General features: G+C 42.0%; 1 protein-coding gene across 21 annotated transcripts in view; it reads right to left on the bottom strand.

The window, feature by feature from the left end:
* MBNL1 (muscleblind like splicing regulator 1) overlaps positions 1-19,913 on the bottom strand; it is a 188,907-nt gene that overhangs the window by 17,562 nt on the left and 151,432 nt on the right. For 20 of the 21 annotated variants that reach the window (XM_040974816.1, XM_040974825.1, XM_040974814.1 and 17 more), the window contains 2 exons: positions 10,170-10,370; positions 169-426 (listed from right to left, as the gene is read on the bottom strand). In XM_040974816.1, the coding sequence (XP_040830750.1) occupies positions 169-426; positions 10,170-10,370 (459 nt within the window). The remainder of the gene's footprint in view (positions 1-168; positions 427-10,169; positions 10,371-19,913) is intronic. The other variant, XM_040974827.1, reaches the window with a different exon arrangement.

Here is a 19,913-nt window from a genome sequence, read left to right as displayed (position 1 = left end):
TGCGTATTGTCTGGGATACCTGAACAAACATATCTTCAGCAAAAATTGGAGAAAAAAACAAAAACAAAAACAAAAAGAGGTTAATAAATGGACAGCCTGTAGTCAGACAGTTTGCTCACTTGGCTTTCCGGCTTCCTCACAACGAGAGAGCAGGTGACCTGTACTCACCATGGCAGCTGCGGTGGCTGCGGCCTGAGCCGCGGCAGCCTGGTTGACCTGGTACTGCGCGGCCTTGATCTTGGCTTGCAGATGTGCGGGGGGGTGAAAGTATTTGCACTTTTCCCGAGAGCATCTGCCTTTGATGTAATCCATGCACACGGTGACCGTGTTGTCATTCGTGTCAATCATTGTGCTGTCAGCAGGATGGGCGAACCGACAATCATTCTCGCCTCTGTTGCAGTTGCCACGCTGGTACTCCCGGCACACCTGTGAAGGCCAAGGGGCGCACGGTTCAGTCAACAAGCTCAACCAGAACACCAGGGACTGGCGATAAAACCCACAGGCGAGCGAGTAAAACAGCCCTGCACGCTGTGTACAAATACTTAGGAAAAAGAAAAGGAAACCGCTGTATCAACTAAGGGAACAAGTGAGACTACATTGCTATGCTTACTTATTAATTACCCAGGGCAAAACAGAAACCTCACAGTTAAGAAAAGGTGGCAGACATCACCTTTCCCAAGAGATCCACGTTACCAGCGCCAGTAAGGAGACCACTGTGCCATCTACTGATCGAAAAGGGTGCAACAAGGAGTGGGTGCTCAACACAGCAGGGAAACCCCTCCCAGGACACCAGCATCCCATACCAGCGTCGAGCTCCACCCCGGCTCCTTCCTTCGGAGTCAGCTTTACGCCAGGCATCACCCCGGAAGCAGGCAATGATGCTGCAGGCTCTAGGGTCTATCTCACGGGCAGGTACCCAGGTGGCATGTCAGACGCCTGGCTTTGGACCAGACCCAGCTCTGGCTGTGGAGGAGCGAATGAACAGACAGAAGATGCCGTCTCAGTCTACTTCTGTTTATCTTCCTGCCTTTCAAGCAAAAGCCAAAATAAAACATTCTGAAAGGGTAAAATACCACTTCAATATAGCCCCCATTTGCTCGTGGGGAAAACATCAGATACAGGGAAGGGAGAATGCTTCACAAAATCTCTGGCTTCCAAAGCGCCAGAGTTCCAAACTGGAGTCAGAAGACGCTGGCAGAAAAACTGGGAAAATCGGATTCAGTTCTGTGCGTTGAATATGGTACTGCATTAATGCAAGGGTTCCGCTTTTATAAGTGATACTATAAATGTAAGAGAAATATCTGTTTCAGTACAGAAGGCGGGAGATCTTAGGTACATTCTTGCAACCTTGGGGTGAATCTGACATGATTTCCAAATGAAAAGCCTGAAACACTTCGACAGCTTCCTATTCCACCGCTTCCAGGAGATTTTTTCCTAATCAGTAGAGACTCATTCGATAGTCCTACAAAGAAGGCAGCAAAGATTCATTTTGCCAATGTCTGTTTCACAACTGTTAATTTTGCCTTGATCATCACAGATTTAATGTGACAATGATACTGTGCCATTTGCTCAGTCATCTTCATTTGGGATAGTTTGTGCTTTTGGCCAGAAGAGGGCCACCTGCAACACAGAACAAACTTCATACTTTCTGCCTAGCGCCTTATGCTTCAAGGAAACTGTTTTTATTTCTACAAATTTTTTCAGACTTGAGCAAATGCAGACACTGAACATTTTATGTTGGGTTTCATCACCATTAGGAAGATATACCCCTCCTGTGATGAAAAAAGTGTTTTCTAGGATTTGTATTAAAAAAAAAAAGCGATCATCGCAATTAAAATTATTCTCCCAGCACCTCCCTCCATGACATTCCCTTGCTATTCCCGAGGAAAACCATTCTTAGCAAGGACTCTAATCTGTACTGTGCTACATACTGAAACAATATTAGAAACTGCATCCTGCACTAATTGAAATCTCAAGCTGGCTAAAACTCTGCGTCGCCAACACACAAGCAATGGACCAATTGCATTTATCGCTTTGTTCAAGGCAGAACATCTAGATCGGTACAGAGCTTTCAGAAAATAGATTCCCAGTAACCAACCTGAACTTTAAGAGCAATGACCACAGCCAGGGCGAGGCACAGCTAGACTGCAGAGAAGTAAAAACTGTCTACAAATATGCAGGAACTCAAACTATACACTCAGTTCACACACTATCATATTAAAAAGGTGGGGCCCAGGGTGGAAGCTTAGTGGTTAAAATCCTTGCCTTGCACATGCCAGGATCCCAAATGGGTGCCGGTTGTAATCCTAGTGGCCCCACTTCCCATCCAGCTCCCTGCCTGTGGCCTGGGAAAGCAGCAGAGGACAACCCAGAGCCTTGAGACCCTGAACTCGTGAGGGAGACCTAAAAGAGTCTCCTGGCTCCTGGGTTTGGATTGGTGCAGCTCTGGCCATTGTGGCTGCTTGGGGAATGAATCAGCAGATGGAAGATCTTCCTCTCTGTCTCTCCTCCTCTCTGTATAACTGACTTTCCAATAAAAATAAATCTTTTTTTTTTTTTTAAAAAGAAATGTTTAAGAATCCTTGGTTACTGGGAATTAGTTCAGAAGTGTTCTGAGATCAGCCTTATCTGAATTCCACACTACTCCGCCCATTGCTTTTGCATTTGAATGATTTGCTAAGTTTTATTTCATCTTTTCCAACTTAAAATTCCGATGGCATGAGAAATGGGAGACAAAATAATATTCCCACTATTGCTGCCTTAAAAAAAAAAAAAAGGAAACAAGCTTGTGAAAACTTGTTCTAGAGAGAGGTGCAGGATGGAGGGGCAAGACAAGTTTGGGAAGCATTCTCTCGCTGGGTACATTTCTGAAGAAAACACAAATTCCAGAACTTTCCGGATTCGTTCATCCCTCCGTAAAATGGAACCTACTGCTTGCCTAGGGGTATGGACTTGGCCTGGTTTCTCTGGTGAACTCAAGGAAAGTTTAGACTATACCCACTTCCAAAAGAAATCTCTTAGAAACAGTATCAGCTAGGCAAATTATTTTTCAGAAAACTTTCAAGAAACTAACTGTCCCAATTTAAATCGGGATAAGAAACTGCAAGATTTACGAGGGAGTTTGATGAGGCAAAAATAAATCTGAAATTCCTAACCACAATTATTCTTTCTCTTCTTTAAATAGTTGCAATTACAGAACTGGAGTAAAGCTACGATTGGCGATCCTTGGGCCCACTAACAGGGGAAACCCCTTTTCATTTTTTTTTTTAATACAGCCCAGATTGACTATTTTTGAGACGGGATCAAATTTCATCAAATACTCCGAATAAAAACGAACTGCTTTAGAAGAGAGATTGTTTCCAACAATCCCATATTGCAAACGACATTGCAAAGAATACATTCATGACTGTAGGCAATTTTAATTACTGCTTAAATATAAATCTGCAGAAATGACATTAACGTGACTCCAACAGAAGTGCCTTCTGTATCTTTATAAACGGCATAAAACTTAAATTAACATAAGACCTACTTAGCTACATACACAATGCCACTCAAAGAAAAAAAAAAGTTCAGGGTTGTGCTCCACAAGCATTAACAAAGGATTTATTCTGGATATCAGGGAGTTTTATAAACTCAACAAATTGAGTGGAGTTGCTTTTACAGTAAAAATCAACATTCCAATGAGGAAAGTCACTAAAAATATTTAAACTTATACAACCGATTCTTTAAAAACTATGGAATAATTATAAACTTTACTTGTAAAAAAACACACACTCACCAGAAAAAATTCCCTTTAAAATGTCAATTATTTCTAAATAAACCTGTTAATTAAATACTAAAGCTATAGTAGAAAAAGAATAAATTTGAGTCAGAATGATGGGTTCAAGTTTCTATTCACAAACTATGAACTCTTAAAAAGAAAATATTATTATAACACCTATTTTAAATGATTATTGATGTTGAATAAGATAGCTTATAACCATACAAACTGATCTCCATTTTAAACATGAGTGGCCTATTTCTATGTTTTTTTTTTTTTTCTTTTAGATGTATTTATTTTTATTGGAAAAGCAGATTTACAGAGAGGAGAGAAAGAAAGATCTTCCATCCACTGGTTCACTCTCCAAGCAGCAGCAACAGCTGGAGCTGAGCCAGTCTGAACCAAACCCAGGAACCTCTTCTGGTCTCCCACCTGGTGCAGGATCTCAAGGCCATGGCCATCCTCGACTGCTTTCCCAAGTCACAAGTAGGGAGCTGGATGGGAAACGAACAGGCATCCACATGGGATGCTGGCGCTTGGAGACGGAGGATTTGGCCAACTAAGCCATCATGCCAGGCTCCCTCAGGGGCATATTTCAAAATGGTCAAAATAATACTAAATCTTATAAGTAATTTTCCAGTAAGCAATTCTATAATTAATGCATTGGGATTCTGAGAAAGTTAATGTCAATGCTTCAGTTGACTAAAAATCAATTTTATTTGTATGCTTTTCAAGAAGAAAACCTTGTGAAAGACTATCATTTGTGTTCACCATATCTGTGCAATTAACAAGTAGTTAATTTTTGTAGTGCTGTGTGGGCACAGACAGCTACTTAATTACAGGAAATTAGGAACCCTATTTACTTAAATATTTGGGGAAGTCAATTTGAAACCTAATGCCTGGACCGGACATGGTAGTCTAGTGGCCGAAGTCCTTGCCTTGCCTATGCCGGGATCCTATATGTGGGTGCCAGTTCATAACCCAGCTCCTCCACTTTTCTTCCAGCTCTCTGCCTGTTGCCTGGGAAAGCTATAGAGGACGGTCCAAGGCCTTGGGACCCTGCTCCTGTCTTAGGAGCAGCTCAGCTCCAGCTCTTGCAGCCACTCAGGGAGTGAACCCGCAGATGGGAGAGCTTTCTGTCTCTTCTTCTCCTTGTATATATATATCTGCCTTTCCAATAAAAGAAAATAAATCTTTAAAAACAAAACAAAAACCCTAATGACCAGGGAGGGTGTTGGTCTGGGGGTTAATACAAACTGGAATGCCCACATTTCATCATGGCTGTGTGGGCTTGAGGCCAAGTTCCTCTCCCTGTTCCAGCTCCCTGCTCAGACATACCCCAGACTGTACCAGCTGACGGCCCCAGCAGCTGGCTCCCTGGCACTCTGAACTCCACTGAGTTCTGGCTGTCAGTTTCACCTGCCCCAACTCCGGCTGTCGCGGGCATCTGGGGAATGAACCATTAGGTAAGAGCCATGTTGACTATCTGACCCTGCCTCTCTAGTAGCAACAATGACAGTAATAAAAATACAAAAGAAAACAATGCCAAATATCAAGGTGCATACTCCATGACATACACATACATGCTATTCAACAATGAACACCTTAGAATGAATTTCCCATGAAGCTCAAGCTTCTAGAATGTTTCAAAACTGGAATACTGAAAAACCGACACTGCTGTCAAAGTTTCCCACAGTCCTCTGGGTCACAGACTTAAAATTTAAAGCAAACAGATCTATATTTTCAATTTTAAAAAGGATCAAGTTTCCCTATTTTACAATTCTGGTAAAGGAGATGCTCGCAGCCCACGCGCTACAGCACGGCATTCCCGAGGGAAGTACCGACGAGGCGATTTCCAACAGCAAGTACGTTTTCCAACAGTTTCACAAGTCTGGTCTATCTCCCTTCCTAAAACAATAATAAGACACCAACTCTAGCTACTTCGAGTGGATTTTGATAATATCAAGTGGGATTTCTCCATGAAATCTGAAAAAGCAGACCCTATCAGAGTGTGACACCCAAGAACGCAAGGCTATTCATATATATTCATAGTCTAATAGAACTTATACCTACAAATCCTCCACTCTATTAAGAAACCACATCTGGATAAAGAGTACCCAATAGAACAGCTGGTAAACTCATTTCCAGGTTTTCATTCATTCCTTTCATGAAGGATTTGCATGCTCAATAGAAGGAAAACCAAACAGAAACTGGCAGCACTTTCATCTGCCTATCAAAACGATTCACTCCACACTTCCTTGCACTGCCCTTTCTAAATCACTACAGAGAGTGTCACTGCAGCTTTCAATTAGATGAGGATATTAATGAAAGAATGGTAAAGCACATTTCCAAGGGGAAGATTAACAAATGTTCCTCTGTTGGATTACCACCTATGCTGTAACTAGGGGCATGCTCTATTCTTTCTATGATTCACTGAGTAACTTCTACTGGCCCATTTCCTCATTCATCTAGCAGGTTGCTGGGCGTCAGAAGACATTTCCTTGTGCTTACTCATCAACAGTGAGCAGGTCTGAAGCCCACTCTGCTCAGTGTGCTTTACCTGAAGGCTTCCACGCTCCAACACTGCATGCCGTTGAACAGAGAGAGCATTCTTGGATCCTTTTGTTATAGAAAAGGCTGTGCAGCTTGCAAATAACTTAGTGATTTCCTTGATGACCAATTTTTCGTTACTAGGCAGCGATATCACTAAAAACGCAGTCTTGGCCAGTACGCACAGATTTTAAGAATTCCTTAAGGTAATCATTTGAAGCAAACAGCTGAGTGTTAGCTATGGGAAGGTATTCCAAGGTCACAACTGGAACTTTCAAAGCCACATTTCAGACACTGAGACGTAAAGGATTTGCTACTCTCCAGAGAAATTAGTGAGTCTGAATTTTCACATTAGAAAGCATATGGTTACAGAGTGTTTAAAAAGGAAACCAACATACAAAGGATCATTTGAATATTACGTATAACGATAACACACACACATACACACACACACACACACACACACACACAGGAAGGTGGACTATTTCAAACTTTGTGGAAAAGAACGAACTGAATGGCATGTATTTTAGCACAAAAATCATTTGAGGTTCGCATGAATTTTTTTTCATAACGAGTGTTTACCATGATCTTTTCAAGAACTTAGATATATGATACATACTTTTTCCCTATATAAGTTTTAAAATGAATCTTTCAATAGCTTAAGCCTGGTCATGAAAGCAGGCAACTTATCTAAATGCCTCCAAAATGGTGTAACGTAAGGTGACCTTAGGATTACCTAGCACACCTTCCTTATTCTGTACCCGAGCAATACAAAGCCCAGCGTTGGAGAGCCCGGATCCAAGCTTGCACATCTAAGAGCATGCCGTGCAATAATCCTTGGGTCCTGCTTTTCTGTTAATATTTGTAGTAGCATTACATTGAGCGCTGTGAATGTGTCAATTCTAAACAATTAGAAAGAATCAGAAGGCGCAAATCTACAGAATTCTAAACGTCTTTATTGTTTAACAAGTTGTGGTGGAAAAGGAGATACAGACGCTGTAAACAGAACTGGCCAGTATTTTAACTGAGTTAGAAAATTTTTAACTTGGTGGAAACTGAAAATTTTAAAATGTCCTCGCGTTTCAAAAGAAAACATATAGATTCCAACTTCAGAGAAACAAGTGTGGCCCATTAATAAGGAAGTGTATGCACCACCGCGTCTCTTTCAGACCTCAAGACGCGGTGTCATTTAGACAGACTGTCTAAAGTAACAGCACAAGGAAGACGCAGCTCCCAGCTTCACACTGCGAGACCCAAACACGTCCATGATCTGACACCGCGTCAGATTCTGTTAACACGATTAAGAAGAGTGCACTACCATCATGTACTTAGACAAGCCGACTCTGGGTTTGCAGAGGGCGACAGCTGATGGGGCAGGAACTATACTTGTAATTCCAGCAAAAAAACAAAACAAAACAAAAAAAAAACCAGATACAATACATGCTGTTGTGTTTCACAAAAATAAAAACAACACACCAAGCTACCAAGCCCCCCTTGGAATGAAACATTACAAAATATAATAAATGGTAGATGACTTAGCATTGTGGAAGGATTCATTTAGAAGAGTTCTGAACCCTCAGCTCAAAGCCCTCATCCTGTTTTTTTTTTTCAGTGTCATCTTGTATTAATAATTAATTCTTTAAAGTTCATTTCAGACTGCCTGTCTGGATCCCATTAATCAATCAACAATTACACATTAAGAATCCAGGCTTTGCTTTAGAAGGGTCAAGGGGAATAAAACCACTTCGCATGCTGAGCACCCAATCACTCAAAGTACTTTAGAGTCACTAAACTTTCGTATGGTTCCGCTAGAGACAGCATCAGTTAGCTAGTGAGCAAGTTCAGTTTTGTAATGACATACTATCCCAAATTCCAGCTGCATGTCTCTAGCAAGAACACGCTGATTTCACTTCTCTTCATTACAACTGACTGGGAAAAATGGAATTGTATATTCCTTGGTAAGACTGGAGGAATAAATTTGTGATGTTATACAGCTACAATATGCTGACATAAAACCAGATCTTCTTTAATACATGTTACCAAGAAACTGCGGAGATGAGGCACAGTGCGTTAGCAGCCTAATCTTGTGCCTGCAGCTCCAGCATCAAATATAGGCACTGGTGTGTGTATAGCCTGCCCCACTTCTGATCCAGCTCCCCGTTTATGTTCTGGCAAAGCAGCAGAGGCTGGCCAAGTCCTTGTGTGCCTGCATCCATGTGGGAACCCCAGAACAAGCTCCTGGCTTTGGATCACATACCTCTGGCCTCTGTGGCCATTTGGAATGTGAACCAGTGCATAGAAAACTTTTCTCTCTCTCTCTCTCTCTCTCTCTTTCTCTCTCTCTCTCTCTCTCTCTCCTTCTCTTCTCTTCTCTCTCCTTCAAATAAAAATGAAAAGACTCTTTAGAAACAAATGTGGAGCAACTGTTCAAACATCAGGAAGATGTTCCTTGGACGACCTTGATCCCGTGGCGGAGGACCTGAGTTTGACTCACGGTTCTGTTTCCTGCCTAACGACATGAGCGTAAAGTACCTGGCTCCTTGCTACCCGCTTGGGAGACACCGAGTCCCAGGCCCCTGGTTTGATTTGGCTCAACTCAGCTGCTGCCAGGATTCAGGCAGTCAGCCAACTTTCTGTCTCTCCTAAACTTTCAAATAAGTGAGTAAGTAAGCAAATAAATAAATAAAAATTAATAATGCAGTTGCTTTTTAACTAAACTGTTAAATGGACAATTTTATTTATTTTTTTTACCATCAATCTGCTGCTTTCCCAGAAAGTAATACATGCAGAACATCTTAGTGCTCGATACTGCCTCATTCTTACCTAAGGAAAGAGGAAAAAGTGATTTCATTCCGAACTATGTGGGTTCAGAACCAGGGTTACACCTTCCGTGTACAATAACGTTGCCCCTTTTCCCTGTAGCTCACCAGATCTGTTTATTCACAGCCATGCAGAAACTCTGAACAAACAGTTCAAAGTTACTCTGTGTTATTTTCCCCCCACAGGATGTACTTACTCATTTATTTGAAATGAGTCACAAAGGGAGGCTCAGAGAGAGAGACAAGGAGAGAAAGAGAAAGAACGGCAAAGAAGAAAGAGAGAGAATCTTCCATCCGTCAGCTCAGCTCCTGCTGTTCAAAGCAGCAGGGACTGGGCCTGGCAGAGAACAGGAGCTTGGATGCCCAAGCAGGTGGTCCAGCTTGGTAGCAGGGACCCAAGTACACGAGCTCCCTTTCCAGGTCCACAAGCAGAAGTGGCGTCAGAACAAATAGTTGGGACTTGAATCAGAGAGTCTGACCCAGAATCCCGAGCAGACCAGCATACCCCTAAGTTGTGCAACTTCGGTTTGCATGCAGCAATATCAGTGTGCTCATCCCTGATTTCAGAAATCAGGATGATCACGATGTTTCCCATTTTATAAGAATGCACTTTACAAACAATGCCATCTTGCTGTTTAATAGAGCACTGTGCATTGCATGAGGATGTGTTCAACGATGAGCTTTAAAATATCTGCACAGTAATGAATAACTGTCACATCTTTATTAACAGAAACAAGAACACTTAGGAAGCACCTGCACTATGAGGTACTATTAACCCTAAAGGGAGTGCTGTGGTAACAACCATTTTAAAAAGGAGGAAGCCCAGGCAGCCTCACTTCACCTGCCATTCACAAGTGGATGCTCTGAGGCATCAGATTCATCAAATACATCACACGTCACTCTAGGAACTCTAGGAAAACATTTCAACCACTAAACCAGAATCTCTGCTTTGAGTATTTAAAATCTTTTTGGCCAAGGGATTAAGAAAACCAATGTTGGCAATTGAATGAAGCACAAGGAAACAAACTGATTATCCTCACCTCAAGTCTGTCCGTCCGCATTAATTTCTGTGCAGCAGCTGCAGCAGCTGCAGGTACAGGGACTCCAGGATTCCCTGTGACCAACATCGGTGCAGTCGGCAAGATCTCTGCTGGAACCAGGCTTGGGGAAACAGGTCCCAGATAAGGATTGAAGGCTGCTGACGCGTTGGTGGCTAAGCTGGGTGCAACTGAAAACATTGGCTGAAAAACAAAATGAAAAGCAAAATTAAATATGCAGGTCTTAGGCCACTCACATATATATGTATTATTTAGCCATCCATCTCCTATGCTTCCTTCTTTCCCTCTTTGAAAATCTGCTTCTTTACTTTTAGTTAGGACCAGGATGCTTTACTAAATAAACAATCATCAATTCAATGTTTGCCTAATGTAAACACTTTTTAAAAGCTTCACACACACACACACACACACACACACACACACACACACACACACACACACACATTCAGTTTACTGGAGAACTAGAGATTTTCCAACTATCCACTGCTCTGCTTCACAAATGCCAAAAACAGCTGGGGTTGAGCCAAGAAAAGTCAGGAGCCTTCACTACTAAATCCAGGGCTTCTAAACGAGTAACAAAGACCCAAATATTTGAACCATTCAGTATCTGTTCCTCCCCCAGGTCGCACACTTCCAGAAAGCTGGAATGTGGCCATCCCACGTGGTTATTTACTGCTGTGTCAAGCATCCTCCCCTTTCTAAACAGGTAAAAAATTCTTTAAGCCCTCCCGTGGAATTTTGAAGTGTTGGGCCTATAATAGTTGTCATTTTTAAAAACCAATGGATTACCCATTCTATCAAGCAACTCTGGCTACTTGAATTATGTGTTTGTTTTGGTGTAATTCATAGAAACTTGTCTATGAAATATACATAATAACTGCTATGTCAGATGCACCTGAAAGATTACAACTGTTAATAGCTCGCAAGTCCCACTATGCCGAATAAATCAGACCTCCCAAGAGATAAAAGTTTCACAGTCAATATGAACTGTAAATAAATTTCAAAGAGTATATGAGAGGTGATGATGACACTCTTCCTGAGCATATAAGGTAAAGTGTTCGGTATAAGACTTGATGCAGATTTTTCACGAGTAATCAAACAAGGAATTCATCTTACGAGGGGGAAAGCTGAATGTGAATCGTGAAACAGAATGCCGGGAGAGACATGTTACACGCTTGTTCAAGCAGACACACATGATAACATCAGATACTGCCCCAAGGCTGAATTTCTGCCAGAAATTATTTAAAGGATTCATAAATATTGTTTTTATTTGCTGACATGTAAACTGCATATTATAAAATAAATACGTTCTTGAACAGTACTAAGCAATGTATCTGCAATCTACTTTGATAATTCTGCTTCCAGTTTTTAAAATACAACACTATTTCCTATTTTATCAATGCTACATTTTTTTTAAGATTTATTTATTTTTACGGGAAAGGCGGACCAGATTTCACAGAGAAGGAGAGGCAGAAATAAACATCTTCCATCGACTGGTTGACTCCCCAAATGGCTACAATGGCCAGAGCAGAGACGGTCCAAAGCCTGGAGCTTCTTGTAGGTCTCCCACAATGGTGCAGGATCCCAAGGAATTGGGCCACCATCCTCTGCTGCTTTCCCAGGCAGTAAGCACGATGGGAAGTGGAGCACCTGCGACAGGATCCGACACCCAGATGGGATCCCTGCACTCACAAGGTGAGGACCTAGCCGATCAAGCCAGCGTGCCAGGCCCAATGCTCCATTTCCAACTTCCTAACTCAACTGTGTTTCAACTCTTGAAGTCCAATGCTTTATGCAATAACATTTATCATAAAAACAGATAATATCAGTCACCTTCTTTATCAAAGATTTTAGCAATTTTTTTTTCTATTATAGTGCCAAGGAAGCACAGATTTGTTTTTTTCTGCAATGAAAAGATTCAAACAGAGTTCATCTTCTCTCCGAGAGGAACTGAGAACTTCGAAGACCTAAAAGTATATATACGACTCAAGTAAGACTTTAGAGTAAAACCTTACATAAGGCTCGATGTGCTGCAAAAAAAAAAAAAAAGCCCTTATAGCAAAAGTATGTAGGAAAATAAAATAAAATAGAGCCTTTACCTAATCTGTTCCTCACTCAAACTGTGTTCAGAACATTAAAGTAGAATTTAAGTATTCCTTTTTTCCTCGGTCAGTGGTTCTCAACTGTTGGTGACCGTGTCTTGCAGGGGACATCTGGCAATGTCTAGAGGTCATTTTGGTTGTCGCAGCTGAGCAGTGCTGGCTGGGCCAGAGATGCTGCCAGGTGCCCCCAACACTAAGTCAGGTCCCCCTAGCTCCAGGGCGCCTCTGCCAAGGCCCACACTGTGCTAAGGGCCGCACTGGCCACTTCGCCTCCCACAGCCTGAAACCACGGCTCTGCAGTTAGCATCTACACACTTGTTAAGAGTAACGGGAAAAGCAGAAGATCTAAAGCAAGCTTGCTTTTTTGTTTTTAAGAAGCAACATACCACAGGTTACAGTGCTATTTTTCAGTTTAAAAATGCTGCCTCCAAACACACTGGTTTAAACACCACGGCGAGCTGTTCTGTCTAGTCCCCAGCTCTATAATCACGTGACCTGAGGTCGGCTCTCCAGTTCTTAACCGCATCCCAGCTCAACATCAGTTGGCCATAGGCAAAGAGCAGACTATGTTCTAACAGTCAACCTGTTAGAAACCGGGGCCCCAGACAATATCTATCCACAGACGGTGCCTGGAGCAGCAGCTGACTCAGTGCTGTTCCACTGTGCCCTGGCTGCTGCAGCTGTGGCAGAACAAGGCCAGTTGTGCACAATGAAGCTATGTCTAACCAGCATGTCGACCCAAGAACACTCATGTTAGACTTGTATGCTGTTACGCGTCGTCGGATCCAGCGTGTGAATAATAGCAATCTGATGTCTACATTAGGCATTGAAGAAGCACAGGAAATCCAGCGCAGGAGACTGAGCGTCTAAAATACGGAGAACGGGAGCCAGCTGGCAGGATCCCTCTCAGTACTCCGTTGCTAGGGATTAACATGCACTTCCTGCAGAACATTCTCACTTCAGAAACTTACTGAAATGCTTATGTTGTTGTGCACAATCTACATCAATTACTTAATAGTAAAGGCCAAATTCAGACGTATTTGGAAGGAAGAAAACATCCTTATTTTAATCAAATAGGGTCAGTGGTCAATAAAATTCAGCTTTGTTCAATCTCATTCAGTAACATACTCTGGCAGGCTTCAAATGTGGATGTTGCAGCCGTTGGGTAGTACTGACAAAATCATAATTTTATTATATAAATATTGATCCTATCTGACAACAATCATCTCTCTGAATTGCTTCTAAACAGTCTTCATGTGAACTGATTTTCTGAGTTAATCCAGCAAATTGGCACCTGAAGAATTCTAAGGCAATGTCCCCACGTAGTCAGTAGCGGCTTTGAAAAACCTGACACATTATGGCCCGGTGCAATAGTGTAGTAGTTAAAGTCCTCGCCTTGAATGCACCACGATCCCATATGGGTGCCTGTTCTAATCCCGGCTACTCCACTTCCCATCAGCTCCCTGCTTGTGGCCTGGGAAAACAGTCAAGGACGGCCCAAAGCCTTGGGACCCTGGACCTGCGTGGGAGACCTGGAAGAAGCTCCTGGCTTCGGATTGGCTCCTGCCTTTGGGTCGGCACAGTACCGACCGCTGTAGTCACTTGGGGAGTGAATCATCGGACAGAAGATCTTCCTCTCTGTCCTTCTCTCTGTATATCTGTTTTCCAACAAAAATAAATACATCTTTATTAAAAAGAAAAACCTGAAACATCAGCCGTTCAGCACACAGCCCCTCAAATGGTCCCCTCTGAATAGGCAATGAATAACAGTACCTGCACTTGGAAATCTGATTCCCAGAGCTTCAAAAAAAGAAAGAAAAACCACAAACTTTTTTTTTTAAATTTCTGCAAATTTGTTGGATCATTTTCCTTACATGGCTTTCCAAGGGCACCTTGTAGGAGACGGCTTGCTGCTACCCTCTTGTGAGCAATCCAAACCCACTGCTGTCAGGCCAGCGCTTCAGTTCCACAGCTTTTCTTGCAGAGGGCTCAGCAGAACCTCAACTGGTGTTACCACAACGATCCTGCAAGTGCACCGGTCCTCCCTGGAGTACTCACAGGGTCGCTGGGCAATTATGTAATCGGTGCACCTGATCCTGACTATGTCGTCATGATGATGATTTGCAAGAGCAAGCCCAGACTGCCCCTCGCTAGGCAACGCCTTCATCAGGGAAAACCAAACTGCACTTATTCTTCTTATGGCTCTTTATGGGTTAATCATCACGATGAGTGGCAGCACTGTTCAGTTATAACCCTCGTTAGCTGAAGACACGATGCTTGCTAGCAATTCCTGATTTGCTGTATGCCAGCATGGTGCTGTGTGCTTTTATTATATTTAATTCTCATAATATAAATTTCCTAGACATTTTAAAATACGAATCTTATTCTCTGGAAGTGGAGGGTGTTTATTTAACTTCCTACTAAATCCTCAGAACGAGCATGCACTCAATAACTACTTGATGAATAAGCTGCTCCTTGAAAGAGTGAGTAAACCAGCACCTTGTCAAGTGGGCATTACTGTCTCATTTTCCAGGTAAAGAGTCTCGCAAAAATTATACTCCAAGAGTCATAAGAGGGAATAGCTCTAGAATTTGGAAGCAGATGTCTGAGATCACGTGTTTCTGAAAGAGCAGTTCTCTTTTGATGGACCAATATAAGCACCTGGATGACTTTTATACCAGAAATGCTTTTGGCCATGCTGTGCTCATCAATGTACCTATACGCTGTAATTCTAGAAAGTCCATGACACTGTGAGACCTTCCACAGCAATACGATCAGGTCTGCAGGGAAACAGGTTTGCTCTCATACTTCTTTCTTTCGTGTGTGTGTGTGTGTTTAAAGGATTTGTAAGACAGATTTTTATAAAGAGAAGAGATAGCGAGAGGTCTTCCATTCGCTGGTTTACTTCCCAGATGGCTGTTAGCTGCGACCCAGGAGCGTCCTCCGGGCTCCCCTTCCTGACCTCCCCGGCGGCGCAAGGGCCTGCTCCCTGTGTCTGATTCCTTCCACTGGAACGGGAGCATGAGAAGTGCTCACAGAGGGTGCTAGTCTGCCTTGTGTGACCTTCCTTATACATGCACTGTGCAACTGACATCCATTTAGGATCTCCACAAATGCCTGCCAAACTTATGTATGAATCAACCTCAGAAAGTTAAAGAAAAATAGAACCACTGAGTCCTTATCATTTAACAAGTTTATCTTTTGTAAAAATTTTTAAAAATCCATGCCAAGTTTTTTCATTATAAACATTTTTTGATGACCATGTGTGTGTGATGGTGAAAACTGCAAATGCTGAGAAGCAAACTTTTTTGTTGCTTTTAATTAACAGCACATATGACACCATGTCTCCGGGTAGGCACAACCCTACAGCAAGAGCTGAAGCTACTTTCAGTAAATAACTATTATGAATATAAACAGTACCAAAAGCTAAGGAGATCTAATGAAAGTTATCTACAAATTCAAGCTACAAGTTTTTTTCCTGAGAAGGTAGCATATGAATGGAATAAAAGTGCAGTGATGGATTCTGCTCCTAGAACGACAGTTCTAAACAATCCAATGAGCACCAGCTTTGCTCGCTTTATCCTTGAACCCAGCTTTGCTGAAATGTTAATATTTTAATGGAGAAGTCACATCTAACCCTCCTGGTAGAAAGCTATCAGCCAAGCATAACCCAGTTTCTAAAATTCGGGCAAGTTCTCGGGCAACTCTAGGATTCACAGGCTCCACAACAGGAAGTATGAGAACAGGTGAAAAAGGTCCTGGAGTGAGTGATGTCGACACACATGATCAGAAATGCTTGGGACCAAGTGCTCCTAGCAACCTCAGGTGGATCAACTGGAAAGGAAAGCATAAAAACCAAGTTACAGATGCCGATGATGAGAGCAAAGCATACTGCTTTGGACTGCCAACTCATACCTGAAATATGATACAGAAGCAAAGCCAAGGGGACAGAGCAGTGAGGAGCTCCTCAGACGTCAGCTACATTCAGTCAGTATGAATGCCTCATCAGTAGGCTATTTCAAATGCATGAAATAGCCAGGAATTTGTACACGAGTTTTGAGCCTCGAGGCGGCTAGATGTCAATGCCTGTAGGATTGCCACCATCGGAAGGCAGAGACGGCCATAGTTAACTTCTGGGATCACAAGTGGAAAGGCACAGGAGACCATGACTCATGGAATGCCAGGGCTAATGCATCGTTTTTCATACTGGAGCTCTTTAGGAGCCATGAATAGAGCCTGGGAACAACAAAATTGTAATGTCACCTTTCCAGGCATATAGAAAAGAAAATGTACCAGGTGCTTCTAAGGTCACGAGCCACAAGATGCAGTCTATGGTGTCTAGATTATGTGGAAAGTAAATTACCTTTGTATCAGACATTATGTAGCAAAGTGGCAGTGACGCTACTACTACTGATAATAACAGTAATAATAATGATGATGATGATGATGATGATGATGTAAGCACTTAGTAAAACAACCCACATGTTTAATTTTTATCATGGATAATTAATGCTATTGTTTTTTCAGTTATCTTCAAAGATTATGAGAATGAAGATTATTTTTTGACAATCTTATTTGGAGCTTACAAATAACGTCTTAAAATACTGAAGTTTAGGAATGAGACACACAGATTTAATTTCACATTTTGTCAAATGGGAATAATTATGTTTAGATTATAATACTGGCAGGACCGTGCAAGGCGTGACTAAGTTTCCACACTGTGTATGTTAAAGAAGGGCAGATCTCTTCAACGAATCATTCAAAGACAGGAGCTGCTCGGTGGTGGTGTGTCTCCAATTTGTACTTCTTTAGCATAGAAGTCAGAACCTGAACAGTCTGGGTGAAAACTCTAGCCTCCCTACTCCCTTACTGTGTAACTCAAGACAATTACCCAATCCTTCTGAAGCTCAGAGCTTTTATCTCTAAATCTGGGATAATATTACCCCCCTCACATGCTTGTGATGCTTCAATGTACTGAAGGTGCCAAGCATAGTAAATGCCCCTCAAGGATCGCATTTGTTTAAAACAAGCTCAGTCTTGTTTCTGAATCTTGGATTGGGCATTTTGTGATAAGCTGTTAACTCCCCTATGAATCCTTGCATTCCTCAAGTTAGCCAAGTGGCATGTTTTAAAGATCACAACTTTATCGACCTGGTCTCTAACAACTCAACAGCACATGAAAATACTCATAGGGTGGAATGGTAGTTGTAATTCGGTACAATCAGCGATGTATCCAGGTCCTGGCTGCCTCAGCTAACACGTGTCTTGTAGGCTGTTACTTCAGATGCATCATGCACCTGGAGGTCACAGGACGTGTATCAGGCCCTGTGCTCTGGTCTCTGGTTCTGATTCCTTGGCCTCTGGGGCAAGTAAGTTACCATTACCCTTTGTTCTGGCATTTGAGGAACGCCTTTATTCATCTGTTCTTTCACTCATCAGGTGACTATCTCTTCCATATGCCAAACACAATACTACATGTTTCCAAATTTGCTTAGACCTTGCTAGCCTCTCTCCCAATGCCTGGTCCTCCGGCTAGGCACTAGGTATTAATGTAGTTGATGAGAGAAAACAAAGATACCATCACTTATTTGAACATAAGCCCTACCACTGCTCAGACAGTTTTGATGTCACTAACACTGAAAATGTGCTTATAACGTTACTTCCTTTGATACTGTGACTACCTGAGATGTGTCCAAGTTAATCCCATGACTTCAAACTCATTTTCTTTGCCCATCACCATTTTGCATGTTAGACACCTGGCTTCTCCGGCCCTCTCTTAATCCCTGTGTGCAGGCCTGTGCCCAAGTCTGACTAAGCAGCTGAATATGAGCGGCCCATTTATTTCTGAATCTCCACTGCATCATATGCCAAACATGGCTGACTACAAATGTGCTGGAAAAATCTCAGGCAGGGTTTTGAAGGCACATTTCCTGGACTAAAACCTTCTCTACAAACACCAAGATCCCAAGGGATTTAAAACTGAATAATTAAATGCTTCTAGATTTACTACTAAAATTTCACTCTGAATAGGATATATTTGCAGAATATGATCTTAGGGTGCTCCTGGCAGGCTGATGTTACATTCAAATCCGTCATACGAGGGAAAATTAAGAAAAAGCCTGAATGTGTTCACAATTAATAAAAATATTTTGTCTAAGCAGATAGTTTTCCACAAAGCATCAGAAAACACAGTGTTGGTCTGGAGGGCTCCAAAAGTCTAGGGGTGAGTGATTTCACAAACAACACATGTGTTACTAGCATTTTAAAGAGCGTAAGTAGCATGTATAGTTTGTCCCAGCATTATATATCTGATGACCTTGGAACGGCCTTGAGTTAGACTCAGGAATAAGACCAGGAGAGAGTCAGAACTTCACTGTCAGCATGTATTCTGTCCTCTGCAGCTGGGCAGTCAGGCCCAGAAGGGGCACGGCACAACAGGGAACGCACTTGGGGTGTTAGCTAGAACAAAGCCGCACGTCCAGGAGAGGCTTTCTAGAAGCTCCACTGCAGCCACCCTGCATCTTTGATCTTTGAAAGTGTGAGTGCCAAGTGTAGAGACACTTTTGCCCGGAATATTCTGCTAGAGATCACATTCACAACTAGCTTTTTTTTTTTTTTAAAGAAACGGCAATTTTCATGCCGTCCCCACTGAGATGTGACATTAGTGGATGGAGAGCTACAAAAATTAACGTTAAGATGCAAAGGGAAGAAAACAGCTCAGGTGCAGAGATACGACTACATCCTTTCAACTGACTTGGCAGTACTCATAGGCAACATTGCTGGGGTGACAAGCAAATCCCACCCCCATTGCTGCGGTGAGTTACCTAAGAGAAAATAGTAACTACATCGAAAGAAATGTTGCAAGGAAGAGAAAAAAAAAACTTAGCACCTGTACTAGTTAGCACACCAGAAACACTTGAGCTTTCACACTCCTTTGATCAGATAAAATTGTATGTAAATCGGTAACAGAAATTACTGACAGCTAACATTCAATTCAGATCAATAAAAATCTTAATATGCATCTCAATTTAAACATGGAAATACTAAATCACAATCAGCATCAAAAACATCTTTTGTTCAACACAGCATTCACCGGACTATTAATCTCTTAAATTTGCATAAAGACATGTAGAGCTTTATAAAAGTACATCACACCAAAAGAAAAGTCACATTTTGAAAAGTCACCCACATACATTGCTCCACAAGAAAAAATGTGTGGAAGTACACAGCGATGACTTCTTTCTTTAATCCTTAGAGTTTCTATCTCTACTTCTTGGATGAGATATCAACAGGGCCATGATACTGATTCCTCAGTACCCGATTTTTCCTAACACATTTCCAACCACAAAAATAATTTCAGGTCTAATTTCAAAAGACTTGTCATTAATGAAAACACACAACTCTCTTCAAATAGAAGGAAAGGGGCAATGTTCTCAAAATGAAAGAGTATATCAATTTTTTTTAGAAACTGTGATCCCTTAACAAACTATACTGGGGAGGGTGAAGATCATTTTAATAAAAACGATTCTGATACTAGCACGCCGTGGGATTTACACTGAACACAGCCTCAAGGAAAAGATGCACCATATTTGTAAATCTCACATGACTTAGAAGAGTTTCTCAT

This window comes from Ochotona curzoniae, unplaced genomic scaffold, assembly GCF_017591425.1.
Source record: "Ochotona curzoniae isolate NIBS_2020 unplaced genomic scaffold, NIBS_Ocur_1.0 contig_2599, whole genome shotgun sequence".
Taxonomy (NCBI): Eukaryota; Metazoa; Chordata; class Mammalia; order Lagomorpha; family Ochotonidae; genus Ochotona; species Ochotona curzoniae.
The sequence above is the reverse complement of the archived record's forward strand: the minus strand, read 5'-3'. Positions and strand labels throughout refer to the sequence as shown.